Source organism: Pan paniscus, chromosome 10, assembly GCF_029289425.2.
Source record: "Pan paniscus chromosome 10, NHGRI_mPanPan1-v2.0_pri, whole genome shotgun sequence".
NCBI lineage: Eukaryota > Metazoa > Chordata > Mammalia > Primates > Hominidae > Pan > Pan paniscus.
The window spans coordinates 119558348-119573633 of NC_073259.2; the positions used below are offsets into that span (position 1 = coordinate 119558348).

Consider the following 15286-nt stretch of genomic DNA (forward strand, 5'->3'; position numbering starts at 1 on the left):
ACCCAGTTCTTGCAGGATTCTTCACCTACTGACTAAAGCACCCTTGGGCCTTAAATTAACATCAGTGGTGGCCAGAAAATAGCTGCCACAGGCCTTGGGTGAGACCAAGTACAGTTCCAGTGACGGTGGCCATGGCAGTGCTTGTGTCACCCTTCCCCAAACTCCAAGCAGCTCAGCACAAAGAGAGACTCCATTTGTTTGGAGAAATGTAAGAGGACAAGAGACTGCCTGGTAATACAGGGAATTCTCCCAGATCTTCCCCAAGACTACCAAGGTGATACCTCTACAGAGTCACAGCATTACTAGTCTTGGGGTGCCCTCTAATGCATGTATGGCTGCAGTGAGCGAAGACTTAGATGACAACACTTAATTCCCTTTGAATACTTGAAAAACCTTCTCAAGAAGAATGGGGGCCGGATGCAGTGGCTAATGCCTGTAATCCCAACACTCTGAGAGGCCAAGGAGGACAGATCACGAGGTTAGGAGTTCGAGACCAGCCTGACCAACATGGTGAAACACCATCTTTACTAAAAATACAAAAATTAGCCAGGCGCAGGCGTGGTGGCACGCACCTACTCAGGAGGCTGAGGCAGGAGAATCGCTTGAATCCGGGAGACGGAGGTTGTGGTGAGCAAAGACTGTGCCACTGCACTCCAGCCTGGGCGACAGAGCGAGACTCTGTCTCAAAAACAGAAAAAAAAAAAAAAAAGAATGCGTACAAACAAAACCAGACTACAAAGAACAGAATACCCAACTCTTCAATGCCCAGACACTGATGAACATCCACAAGCATCAAGGCCATCCGAGAAAACATGACCTCACCAAATGAACTAAAAATAAAGGACACCAGTGACCAATTCCCAAGTGATAAGAGATATGTGAACTTTCAGACAGAATTCAAGCTGAATGCTTGAGAAAGTTCAACGAAATCCAAGATAATACAAAGAACAAATTCAGAATCCTATAAATTTAAAAAAGAGACTGCAATAATTATTAGTAAAAAGAATCAAGCAGAAATCCCAAAGTGGAAAAATTCAATTGACAAACTGAAAAATGCATCAGTCTCTCAATAGCAGAAATGTATCAAGCAGCAGAAAACATTAGTGAGCTTGAATTCAGGCTATTTGAAAATAAACAACCAAGTTGGGCACGATGACTCACGCTTATAATCCTAGCACTTTAGGATGCCAAGGCGGGCGGATCACCCTGAGGTCAGGAGCTCAAGACCAGCCTGGCAAATATGGCAAAACCCCGTCTTTACTAAAAATACAAAAAGTAGCTGGGCGTGGTGGCACATGCTTGTAATCCCAGCTACTTGGGAGGCTGAGGCAGGAGAATCGCTTGAACCTGGGAGTTGGAGGTTGTAGTGAGCCAAGATGGCACCACTGCACTCCAGGCTGGTAACAGAGCATGACTCTGTCTCAAAAAAAAAAAAAAAAAAAAAAAAAAAAGTTCTTCAATCTGCAAGAAAAGTATGTTAACAAACAATAATAAATCACCTGAAGGTGCAAAAACTCACTGGTAACAAGTACACAGAAAAATACAGAATATTGTAACACTGTAATTGTGGTGTATAAACTACTACTCATATTTTGAGCAGGAAGAATAAAAGATGAACCTTTCAAAAATGAGAACTACAGTTTTTTTTTTTTGTGAGACGGAGTCTTGCTCTGCTGCCCAGGCTGGACGGCAGTGGCGCGATCTCGGCTAACTGCAACCTCCGCCTCCCGGGTTCAAGCGATTCTCCTGCCTCAGCCTCCTGAGTAGCTAGGATTACAGGTGCGTGCCACCACGCCTGGCTAATTTTTGTATTTTTAGTAGAGACAGGGTTTCACCACGTTGGTCAGGCTGGTCTCGAACTCCTAACCTTGTGATTCGCCCCACCTTTGCCTTCCAAAGTGCTGGGATTAGGCGTGAGCCACTAGGCCAGGGTTTTGTTTTGTTTTGTATTGTTTTTTGAGACAGTCTTACTCTGTTGCCCAGACTGGAGTGCAGTGGCGCACTCTCGGCTCACTGCAACCTGGGCCTCCTGGGTTCAAGTGATTCTCCTGCCTCAGCCTCCGAGTAGCTGGGATTACAGGCACCCGCCACCATGTCCGGCTAATTTTTCTATTTTTAGTAGAGAGGGGGTTTTGCCATATTGGCTAGGCTGGTCTCGAACTCCTGACCTTAGGTGATCCGCCCACCTCAGCCTCCCAAAGTGCTGGGATTACACACGTGAACCACTGCGCCTGGCTTATAACTACAGTTTTTTAAGACATAGTATAATAAAGATATAAATAAAAACAACAAAAGTTAAAAAGCAGGCAGATGAAGTGTAGAGTTTTTATTAGTTTTCTCTTTGCTTGCTTGTTTTTGCAATCAAAGTTTTAAGTTGTCATTGGTTTAAAATAATGGGTTATAAAATGTTATTTGCAACCCTTATGTGATCTCTTTTTTTTTTTTTTTTTTTTTTTTTTTGAGACGGAGTCTCGCTCTGTCGCCCAGGCTGGGGTGCAGTGGCACAATCTTGACTCACTGCAACCTCTGCCTCCTGGGTTCAAGCAATTCTCCTGCCTCAGCCTCCTGAGTATCTGAGATTACAGGCACGCGCCTCCACGCCTGGCTAAGTTTTGTATTTTTAGTAGAGATGGGGTTTCACCATGTTAGCCAGGCTGGTCTCAATCTCCTGACCTCTTGATCCACCCACCTCGGCCTCCCAAAGTGCTGGGATTACAGGTGTGAACCACTGCACCCAGCTGTCATGGTGATCTTAAATCAAAAACACCTACAACAGATACACAAAAAATATAAAGCAGGAAATTAAAACATACCACCAGAGAAAATCACTTTCAAAACAAGGAAGGGAGGGAGGGAAAAAAGGAGCAAAGAGGAAGTAAAAAAGAAGGGGGAAGGGAGGGAGTAGGACTACAAAACAACCAGATAATAAGTAACAAAATGGTAGTAGTTAAGTCCTCACTAATCAGTAACAACACTGAATGTAAATCGACTAAACTCTCCAATCAAAAGATATAGAGTGGCTAAATGGATTTAAAAAAAAGGCTGGGTGCGGTGGCTCACGCCTGTAATCCCAGGACTTTGGGAGGCCGAGGCAGGCAGATCACCTGAGGTTAGGAGTTCAAGAACAGCCTGACGAACATACTGAAACCCCATCTCTACTGAAAATACAAAAAATTTAGCTGGGCTCGGTGGCAGGCGCCTGTAATCCCAGCTACTTGGGAGGCTGAGGCAGGAGAATCGCTTGAACTCAGGAGGCGGAGGTTGCAGTGAGCTGAGATAGCGCCATTGCCCTCCAGCCTGGGCAACAATAGCAAAACTCTGTCTCAAAAAAAAAAAAAAAAAAAAACCAGATTCTGCAAGCCTCCGGAGCGGACGTCGGCAGTCGGCTCCCTCGTTGACCGAATCACCGACCTCTCTCCCCAGCTGTATTTCCAAAATGTCGCTTTCTAACAAGCTGACGCTGGACAAGCTGGACGTTAAAGGGAAGCGGGTCGTTATGAGAGTCGACTTCAATGTTCCTATGAAGAACAACCAGATAACAAACAACCAGAGGATTAAGGCTGCTGTCCCAAGCATCAAATTCTGCTTGGACAATGGAGCCAAGTCGGTAGTCCTTATGAGCCACCTAGGCCGGCCTGATGGTGTGCCCATGCCTGACAAGTACTCCTTAGAGCCAGTTGCTGTAGAACTCAAATCTCTGCTGGGCAAGGATGTTCTGTTCTTGAAGGACTGTGTAGGCCCAGAAGTGGAGAAAGCCTGTGCCAACCCAGCTGCTGGGTCTGTCATCCTGCTGGAGAACCTCCGCTTTCATGTGGAGGAAGAAGGGAAGGGAAAAGATGCTTCTGGGAACAAGGTTAAAGCCGAGCCAGCCAAAATAGAAGCTTTCCGAGCTTCACTTTCCAAGCTAGGGGATGTCTACGTCAATGATGCTTTTGGCACTGCTCACAGAGCCCACAGCTCCATGGTAGGAGTCAATCTGCCACAGAAGGCTGGTGGGTTTTTGATGAAGAAGGAGCTGAACTACTTTGCAAAGGCCTTGGAGAGCCCAGAGCGACCCTTCCTGGCCATCCTGGGCGGAGCTAAAGTTGCAGACAAGATCCAGCTCATCAATAATATGCTGGACAAAGTCAATGAGATGATTATTGGTGGTGGAATGGCTTTTACCTTCCTTAAGGTGCTCAACAACATGGAGATTGGCACTTCTCTGTTTGATGAAGAGGGAGCCAAGATTGTCAAAGACCTAATGTCCAAAGCTGAGAAGAATGGTGTGAAGATTACCTTGCCTGTTGACTTTGTCACTGCTGACAAGTTTGATGAGAATGCCAAGACTGGCCAAGCCACTGTGGCTTCTGGCATACCTGCTGGCTGGATGGGCTTGGACTGTGGTCCTGAAAGCAGCAAGAAGTATGCTGAGGCTGTCACTCGGGCTAAGCAGATTGTGTGGAATGGTCCTGTGGGGGTATTTGAATGGGAAGCTTTTGCCCGGGGAACCAAAGCTCTCATGGATGAGGTGGTGAAAGCCAATTCTAGGGGCTGCATCACCATCATAGGTGGTGGAGACACTGCCACTTGCTGTGCCAAATGGAACACGGAGGATAAAGTCAGCCATGTGAGCACTGGGGGTGGTGCCAGTTTGGAGCTCCTGGAAGGTAAAGTCCTTCCTGGGGTGGATGCTCTCAGCAATATTTAGTACTTTCCTGCCTTTTAGTTCCTGTGCACAGCCCCTAAGTCAACTTAGCATTTTCTGCATCTCCACTTGGCATTAGCTAAAACCTTCCATGTCAAGATTCAGCTAGTGGCCAAGAGATGCAGTGCCAGGAACCCTTAAACAGTTGCACAGCATCTCAGCTCATCTTTACTGCACCCTGGATTTGCCTACATTCTTCAAGATCCCATTTGAATTTCTTAGTGACTAAACCATTGTGCATTCTAGAGTGCATATATTTATATTTTGCCTGTTAAAAAGAAAGTGAGCAGTGTTAGCTTAGTTCTCTTTTGATGTAGGTTATTATGATTAGCTTTGTCACTGTTTCACTACTCAGCATGGAAACAAGATGAAATTCCATTTGTAGGTAGTGAGACAAAATTGATGATCCATTAAGTAAACAATAAAAGTGTCCATTGAAACCGTGGAAAAAAAAAAAAAAAAACCAAAGATCCATTGCCTACAAGAAACACACTTTACCTATAAAATCACACATAGACTAAAATTGAAGAGCTGGAAAACGATATTCCATGCAAATGGAAACCAGAAAAGAACAGGAGTAGCTATGCTTAGATAAAATAGATTTTGAGACAAAGTCTATAAAAACAGACAAAGAAGATTATTGTATAATGATAAAGGGATCAATTCGGCAAGAGGTTATAACAAGTATAAATATATATGCAACCAATACTGGAGCATCCAGATATATAAAGCAAACATTATTAGAGCAAAAAAGAGAAACAGACCTCAGTAACAGTCGGAAACTTCAACACCCCACTCTCAGCAATGGACAGATCATTCAGACAGAAAATCAACAAAGAAACATTAGACCTAATTTGCTCTATAGACCAAACAGGCCCAATACATATTTACAGAACATTGTGTCCAACAGCTATAGAATACACATTCTTCTCCTCAACATATGGATCGCTCTCAAAGATAGACCCTATGTTAAGCCACAAAACAAGTCTAAAGATTTGACGTGGCACAGTGGCTCATGTCTGTAATCCCAGCACCTTGGGAGGCCGAAATAGGTGGATTGCTTGAGCTCAGGAGTTCGAAACAACCCTGGGACACATCGCAAAGCCCCATCTCTACAAAAAAAAAAAAAAAAAATCCAAAAATATCAGCCATATGTGACGGCATGTGCCTGTAGTCCCAGCTACTTGGAAGGCTAAGGTGGGAGGATTGCTTGAGCCAGGAAGGCGGAGGTTGCAGGTGAGCCAAGATCATGACATGTACTCCCGCCTGGGTAACAGAGTGAGACTCTGTTACAAACAAACAAACAAACAAACAAATAAATAAAAATTCAAAAAAGTTAAAATCATATCAACTATCTTCTCTGATCACAATAAGATAACACTAGAGGCCGGGCACGGTGGCTCATGCCTGTAATTCCAGCACTTTAGGAGGCCAAGGTGGGTGGATCATCTGAGGTCAGGAGTTCGAGATCAGCTTGACCAACATGGTGAAACCCCCTCTCTACTAAAAATACAAAAAAAAATTAGCCAGGAGTGGTGGTACACGCCTGTAATCCCAGCTACTCAGGAGGCTGAGGCAGAAGAATCACTTGAACTGGGGAGGCAGAGGTTGCAGTAAGCCGAGATCGCGCCACTACACTCCAGCATGGGTGACAGAGCGAGACTCCATCTCAAAAAAACAAAAATAAAAATAAAATAAAATAACACTAGATAACAAGAGGAAATCTGGAAAGTATACAAATACATGAAAATTAAGCAATATGCTCCTGAATGACCAGTGGGTCCATGAAGAAATTAAGAAGAAAACTGGAAAATTCCTTGAAACAAATGAAAATGGAAACACAGCTTATCAAAACCTATAGGATACAGTAAAAGCAACAATAAGAGGAATGTTTACAGCAGTAAGTGCCTACATCAAAAAAGTGGAAAAACTTCATCTGCCAATACATCCCAAAGAACTAGAAAAGCAAGGACAAAACCTAAAATCAGTAGAAGAAATAAAAAAAGATCAAAGCAGAAATAAATAAAATTGAAATGAAGAAAATACAAAAGATCAATAAAACAATAAATTGTTTTGAAGAGATAAACAAAACTGACAAACCTTTAGCCAGACTCAGAAAAAAAAGAGAAAACCCAAATAATAAAATGAGAGATGAAAAAGGAGACATTATAATTGTTACCACCGAAATTCAAAGGATCATTAGAGACTACTATGAGCATCTATATGCTGATACATTGGAAAACCTTGAAGAAATGGATAAATTCCTAGACACATACAACCTACCAAGATTGAACCACAAAGAAATCCAAAACCCAAACACAATAACAAGTAACGAGACCAATAACAAGTAACGAGACCAATAACAAGTAACGAGATCAAAGCTATAAGAAATAGTCTCCCAGCAAAGAAAAGCCATGGACCTGATGGCTTCACTGCTGAATTCTACTAAACCTTTAAAGAAGAACTAATACCAATCCTACTGAAACTATTCCAACACAATACAGGAAGAGGGAATACTTCTAAACTCATTCTACGAGGCCACTATTACCCTATACAAAACCAAAGGACACATCAAAAAGAGAAAACTAGAAGCCAGTGTCTCTGAAGAACATTATGCAAAAATCCTCAATATAATACTAGCAAACCGAATTCAGTAACACATTAAAAAGATCATTCATCATGACTAAGTGGGATTCATCCCAGGGATGCAAGGATGGTTCAACATATGCAAATCAATAAACATGGTACATCTTAACAGAATAAAAGACAAAGACTAAAAAATATATATATATTATTTATACTGTGTATGATATAAATATATATCACATGATATAAATATATAATTTATATCACATAAAATGCCACATCCCCTTATGATTAAAACTCTTGGCCGGGCGTGGTGGCTCACGCCTGTAATCCCAGCACTTTGGGAGGCTGAGACGGGCAGATCACGAGGTCAGGAGTTCGAGACCATCCTGGCTAACACACTGAAACCCCGTCTCTACTAAAAATACAAAAAATTAGCCGGGCGTGTTAGCGGACACCTGTAGTCCCAGCTACTTGGGAGGCTGAGGCAGGAGAACGGCATGAACCCAGGAGGCGGAGCTTGCAGTGAGCCAACATTGCGCCACTGCACTCCAGCGTGGGTGACAGAGTGAGACTCCATCTCAAAAACAAACAAACAAAAAAACCCCAAAGAACTGGGTACAGAAGGAATATACCTCAACAAAACAGAAGCCATATATGACAGACCCATAACTAGTACCATACTGAAAAGGGAAAAACTGAAAGGCTTTCCTCTAAGATCTGGAACAAGACAAGGATGCCCACTTTCACCATTGTTATTCAACATTAACACTGGGAAGTCCTAACTGGAGCTATCAGACAACAGAAAGAAATAAAAAGCATCCACACTGGAATGGAAGAAGTCAAATTATCCTTGTTTGCAGATAATATGATCTTACATTTGGAAAAACCTAGACTCCAAAAAAGAAAAACCTATTAGAACTGACAAACAAATTCAGTAAAATTGCAGGATACAAAAATCAACATACGAAAATCAGGAGCATTTTTATATTTAACAATATAAAAGCAATTGCTTAACAATTTGCTTTTATAAATTTTAAAAATTTGCTTAAGCAAATTGCTTAAACAATATTTAAGCAAACAATCTGAAAAAATTTTTTAAACGCAATCCCATTTACAATAGCTACAAATATAATAAAATACTTAGGAATAAACTTAACCAAATGAGTAAAAGATTTCTATAATGACAACTTTAAAACACTGAAATTGATGACACAGAAAAAACATGAAAAGAGATTCCATGTTTATGGATTAGAAGAATTAATATTGCTAAAATGTTGATAATACTCAAAGCAATCTACAGATTCAGTGCAATCCCTATCAAAATACCAATGACATTCCTCACAGAAGTAGACAAAAATAATTCTAAAATTTGTAGGGAACCACAAAAGGCCCAAAAGAGCAAAAGCCATATTGAGCAAAATGAACAAAACGGGAGGAATCATTATCTGACTTCAAATTATTGTAACCAAAATGGCATGGTACTGGCATAAAAAAAGATATAGATCAATGGAACAGAACAGAGAACTCAGAAATGAATCCATACGTCTAAGTGAACTCATTTTCCACAAAGAAGCCATGAACATACACTGAGGAAAGGACAGTCTCTTCAATAAATGGTGCTGGGAAAACTGGATATCCATATGCAGAAGAATGAAACCAGACCCCTGTGTCCCACCATATTAAAAAAAAATCAAATCAAAATGGATTAAAGATTTAAATCTAAGACCTCAAACTATGAAACTACTAAAAGAAAACATTAAACTCCCAGGGACATTACTCTGGGCAAAGATTTCTTGAGTAATACCCCAAAAGTACAGGCAACCAAAGCAAAGATGGACAAATGGGATCACATCAAGTTAAAAAGCTTCTGCACAGCAAAGGAAACCATCAACAAAGTGAAGAGACAGCCCACAGAATGGGAGAAAATATTTGCAAACTACTCATCTGACAAGGGATCAATAACCAGAATATAAAAGGCACTCAAGCAACTCCATAGGGAAAATTTTAGTAACTCAATTAAAAATGGGCAAAAGATCTGAATAGACATTTCTCAAAAGACGACATACAGGCTGGGCGCAGCAGCTCATGCCTGTAATCCTAGCACTTTGGGAGGCTGAGGCAGGTAAATCACCTGAGGTTAGGAGTTCAAGACCAGCCTGGGCAACAAGGAGAAATCCCGTCTCTACTAAAAATACAAAAATTAGGCAGACATGGTGGCAGGAGGCAGGAGAATTGCTTGAATCCGGGAGGTGTAGGGCGCAGTGAGCCAAGATCACACCACTACGCTCCAGCCTGGGCAACAAAGTGAGACTCTGTCTCAAAAACAAAACAAAACAAAAAAAAAAGGAAGACATACAAGGCCAGGAGCAGTGGCTCACAACTATAATTTCAGCATTTTGGGAAGCCAAGGTGGGAGGATTGCTTGAGCCCAGGAGTTCGAGACCAGCCTGGGCCAAACAGCAAGACCTCATCGTTATTTATGAATGGCAAACAGGTATATGAAAGGTATTCAATACTACTGATCACCAGAAAAATGGAAATTAAAACTACAACAAGATATCATCTCACCCCAGTTAAAATGGCTTTTATCCAAAAGACAGGCAATAATAAATGCTGGTAACGATGTGGATAAAGGGGAACCTTCACACACTGTTGGTGGACATGTAAATTGGTAAAACCACTATGGAGAACAGTATGGAAATTCCTCAAAAAACTAAAAATAGAGCTACCATATGATCCAGCAATTGCACTGCTAGGTATATACTCAGAAAGGAAATCAGTTTATTGAAGGAATATCTGCACTCCCATGTTTACTACGGCACTATATACACAACAGCCAAGATTTGGAATCAACCTACGTGTCCACTGACAGACAAATGGAGAAAGAAAATGTGGTATACATACACAATAGATTACCATTCAGCCATAAAAAAGAATGAGATCCTGTCATTTGCAGCAATGTAGATGGCACTGGAGGACATTATGTTAAGTAAAATAAGCCACGGACAGAAAGATAAACTTTGCATATTCTTACTCGTTTGCAGGCACTAAAAATAAAAACAATTGAACACATGGAGATAGCAGAATGGTTACCAGAAGTTGGGAAGGGTAATGGGGAGAAGAAGGGAAATGAGGTGATTAGTGGGTGCAAAGAAAATTTAGAAAGAATGAATAAGAACTCTGCAGGACCGGAGGCAGAAATGAAAAAGATATTAAAATGATTTAAAATAATTTTAAAGGCTGGGCACGGTGGCTCACGCCTGCAACCCCAGCACTTTGGGAGGCTGTGGCAGCCGGATCACAAGGTCAAGAGATCAAGACCATCCCAGCCAACATAGTGAAACCCCGTCTCTACTAAAAATACAAAAATTAGCTGGGCGTGGTGGCACGTGCCTGTAGTCCCAGCTACTCAGGAGGCTGAGGCAGGAGAATCACTTGAACCCTGGAGGCAGAGGTTGCAGTGAGTTGAGACTGTGCCACTGCACTCCAGCCTGGCGACAGAGTGAGACTCCGTCTAAAAATAAATAAATAAATAAATAAATAAAATAATTTTAAAATTTAAAAAGTTAAATAAAGAATGAATAAGATCTAGTATTTGACAACAAAGTAGGGTGACTAGAGTCAGCATTAATTTGTTCTACTTTTTAGAATAACTGAGGGAGTACAATTGCAACGTTCATTACACAAAGAAATGATGAATGATGATGGTGATGGATACCCCATTTACCCTAATGTGATTATTACACATTATATGCCTTTATCAAAATATCTCACAGACCCTATGAATAATACGTCTACTATGTACCCATAAAAAAATAAAAACCTTTAAAGTAGACTGCAAAACCAAGGACCATCAAAAAGAACAGAAGACAAAGATATTAGCAAAATAAGTGATGAGGTTTTTAAGTTTGCAGACCAGAAAAAATAAAATGCTACCACTGGCTGAAGATGATTTAAGATGGCATCCTCTACAAAAGAAAGAAAACAGGAATGGCTGAAAAAAGGGGGAGCAAGTACAAGCAACAAAAACAGAACCTAAGCCACAGGTTAGGACAACGGACCTAAGCCACAGCCCCAGGTGGTGAGAAACAAGCTAAAGAGAAACCTACACAGCCAAAAAGGTTGCCTTAAAATTAGAGAGCCAAGATACCTCTTCAGCCTCAGTATAGGCAAACCAATTTCAATGGTTTCATTACCAAGGCTCTTGGTGTCATGGCAAACAGCATTATGCAACTCTGGCGCATCTCAAGCTTTACTGCATTACCAATATAGCTAAAGAGTCAAGTGGCTAAGGGCAAATGTTGACAGGGTATTTATGTGGGCACACTGGCAATTTAAGTCACGATGTAGGAACTTACTACTTAAACTTTCATTTGTTCACAAAAATCTTTAGTAGAGGCGATCCACATAACAGACCAACTATATATATTGCCAAGGACTTCGGAGTTTAATTATCATAAGGGTTCTTGAGTGAAGGCAAAAATCAGACTTTTGGTGTTGCTTTTTCTTACAATGTCAAACACATCTGCATTTCTTACTATGGGTTGGACACTTTTTTTTTTTTTTTCCAAACAGGGTCTGACTCCGTTGCCCAGACTGGAGCACAGTGGTGCAAGCTCACCTCACTGCAACCTCCATCTCCCAGGCTCAAGTGATTCTCCCACCTCAGCCTCCTGAGTAGCTGGTACTATTAGCATGTGCCACCACACCTGGCTAATGTGTGCATTTTTTTGTAGAAACAGGGTTTTACCATGTTACCCAGGTTGGTCTTTAATGCCTGAGCTCAAGCTATCCACCTGTCTCAGCCTCCCAAAGTGCTAAGATTCAGGCATGAGCCACGGTACCTGTCCAGACACTGTTCTAAACTATTTATAGACTTATTCATTTAGTCTTCACAACGGCCCTATTTGATGTAGATACTGTTATTGCCATCTTACAAATAGCAAGTCCACTAGTTGGTATCTGAATATAGCACTCTGCTGTATTGGAATATATTGTTCTAATGCTATATTGCTATATATGGAATATAGCACTCTGCTGTATTTCCTCTCTGCGCTATACTAAATCTAATGGAAAACTTAAGTTCTTTTTTTTCTTTTTTTTTGGAGACGGAGTTTCGCTCTTATTGCCCAGGCTGGAGTGCAGCGGCACAATCTTAACTCATGGCAACCACCGCCTCCCGGGTTCAAGCATTTCTCCTGCCTCAGTCTTGCGAGTAGCTGGGATTACAGGCACCTGCCACCACGCCTGGCTAATTTTTTGTATTTTTAGTAGAGATGGGGTTTCATCATGTCGGCCAGGCTGGTCTCGAACTCCTGACCTCAGCTGATCCATCCACCTCAGCCTCCCAAAGTGCTGGGATTACAGGAGTGAGCCATCATGCCCAGCAGAAAACTGAAATTCTTATGTGACTCCACATGGAATGGTACAATGACACCATTGTACATTCTCTGTACAATACTGGGTCATCTATATTTTGCTAGTAAGAATGAACATGTATTGAATACATACCATGTGCTAGGCACTATGCTAAACACTTTATAGGCAATATCTCATTGAGCTCTCACAGAAACACTATGAAGCAGGTTCTAAAATTAACCCATTCTGGCTTGGGGGAAGTAGATAGCATGCCACAATGTTACGCACATGATGTATAGAGGCCAACATTCAAACCTAGGTCCATTTACCTCTAAAACCCACATTATTAACCCAAAACAGATCAAATTACTAGCAATTCTTACACAAATAAAGCTATCAGCACTCTGCATATGGCTCAAAAGGGAAGGAACAACAAACACACAAGGTATTTCTATTTCTGCCTAAATGAAGGACTACAGATATTTGTGAACAAATGCAGTTTGGGGCTATGAGCATGTCATGAAGTTAGCTCTAATGAATCACTGACTGACAGTGCAGCATGCACTATGCATTAGTTACTATTCAAAGCACTGCTAGAAGCTTAAACACCAGATGGCCAGCCCTCTTACTTACTAGCCATGTGAGTTTGGGCAGATTACTTAACTTCTCTTTGCCCAAGCTGCCTAATATACACAGTGCAGATACAAACAGAACTTGCTTGACAGAGATGTTAGACAAGATTTAACATACAAGCATGAAGAACAGCATCTGGTACACAGGAAATACGCAATAAAACATAAGAGAATAACATTATATTATGTGAAGAGAACAATTAGAAAGTTCACTCTTTTATTTTTTTTAATTAAAATTTAAGTTCTGGGACACATATTTTTTTTTCCACTCTCTTTTTTTTCTTTGAGACAGATTCTCGCTCTGTCGCCCACTGATGCAATCTCGGATCACTGCAACCTCCACCTCCTGGATTCAAGTGATTCTCCTGCCTCAGCCTCCTGAGTAGCTGGGATTACAGGCATGTGCCACCATGCCCGGCTAATTTATATATTTTTAATAAAGATAGGGTTTCGCCATGTTATCCAGGCTGGTCTCAAACTCCTGACCTCAAGTGATCCACCCGCCTCAGCCTCCCAAAGTGTTAGGATTATAGGTATCAGCCACCATGCCCGGCCCACTCTCATTTTTTAAAAACCACTTCTTTTCTTCCTGGTATGCCCCTATGGATCAAGGAGTTATTAGTAAGAGGCTAAATAATACATTTGGTTATTCAGGCACCTAAAAGTAGTAAGACTAAAACTCCTAAAGAGATAAGACTTTTTATGTTGCTCCTTCTTGGAATTTAAGTCAAGCATTAATGAAGGTTTACAGAAAGTTGTGCTGATAGCTAAAATGTTTTCTGCTAACTGAAAAAGTACAGCCTTTTAAAATACAGTAACTCTAATCAAGACAGTATGGTACTGCCATAAGGATAAGACATAGAGATTCAGTGGAGGACAATTCAGAGTCCAGTAATAAACTTTCACATTTGTAGTCAACAGACTTCCAACAAGCATGTGAAGATAATTCAATGGAGGAAAGAAGAGTCTTTTTTTTGAGATGGAGTCTCACTCTGTCGCCCACGCTGGAGTGCATGATCTCAGCTCACTGCAACCTCTACCTCCTGGGTTCAAGCGAATCTCCTGCCTCAGCCACTACAGTAGTGGGACTAGACTACAGGTGTGCGCCACCACACCCAGGTAATTTTTGTATTTTTAGTAGACATGCGGTTTCACCATTTGGTCATACTGGTTTCGAACTCCTGACCTCATGTGATCTGCCTGCTTGGGACTCCCAAAGTGCTGGGATTACAGGCGTTGAGAGCCACTGTGCCTGGCCAAGAATAGTCTTTTTAACAGATGGTGCTGGGACAGCTAATATCTACATATGGAATAATGAATCTGAACTTACACAGTAAAAATGGTTATAAGTGTATGGTTATGTGTCAATTAGAAATAAAAAATTAATATAAAGAATGAATTTGAACCCCACCTTATGCTATATTAAATAACTGCTCAAAATGGGCTGAGCACCAAGTCACTCTCCTATGACCTTTTTTAATTTTTTAATAACAATTTGTTTCACTTAAAAAAAATCAAATGTTATTCTCATAATATTGTTATAGGAAAGGGGTCCCGATCCAGACCCCCAGAGAGGGCTCTTGGATCTTGCACAAGAAAGAATTCAGGGCGAGTCCGCAGTGCAAGGTGAAAGCAATTTTTCACTTTGGGAGGCTGAGGTGGGCATGTCACTTGAGTCCAAGTGTTTGAGACCAGCCTGGGCAACATGGCGAAATTCTGTCTCTACAAAAAAATACAAAAGTTATTAATAGCAAGGTGTGGTGGTGCACACCTGTAGTACCAGCTACTCGTTTGAGCCCAGGAGGCTGAGGCTGCTGTGAGCCAAGACTGCACCACTGCCCTCCAGCCTAAGCAAAAGAGCGAGACTGTGTGTCAAAAGAAAAAAAAAGTTGCTCCAAATGGATCACACCTCTAAATGTAATTCTTAAAAAAACCCAGAAGAGTAATAAACCTTAATGATTGATGAAACAGTATTTTCTTAGATACGACACCAAAAGCTTACTTCAAAATCAGATAAATT

At 41.3% G+C, this 15286-nt stretch overlaps 2 protein-coding genes across 51 annotated transcripts in view; one reads left to right on the plus strand and one right to left on the minus strand.

The window, feature by feature from the left end:
• Positions 1 to 15286, minus strand: part of ATXN2 (ataxin 2) — a 148806-nt gene that overhangs the window by 39756 nt on the left and 93764 nt on the right. The gene's annotated exons all lie outside the window — the stretch shown is intronic.
• On the plus strand, positions 2858 to 5127 carry LOC100971459 (phosphoglycerate kinase 1-like). Its single transcript, XM_034934515.3, has one exon. The coding sequence runs from the start codon at positions 3437 to 3439 to the stop codon at positions 4688 to 4690; it is 1254 nt and encodes a 417-aa protein (XP_034790406.1). The 5' UTR covers positions 2858 to 3436; the 3' UTR covers positions 4691 to 5127.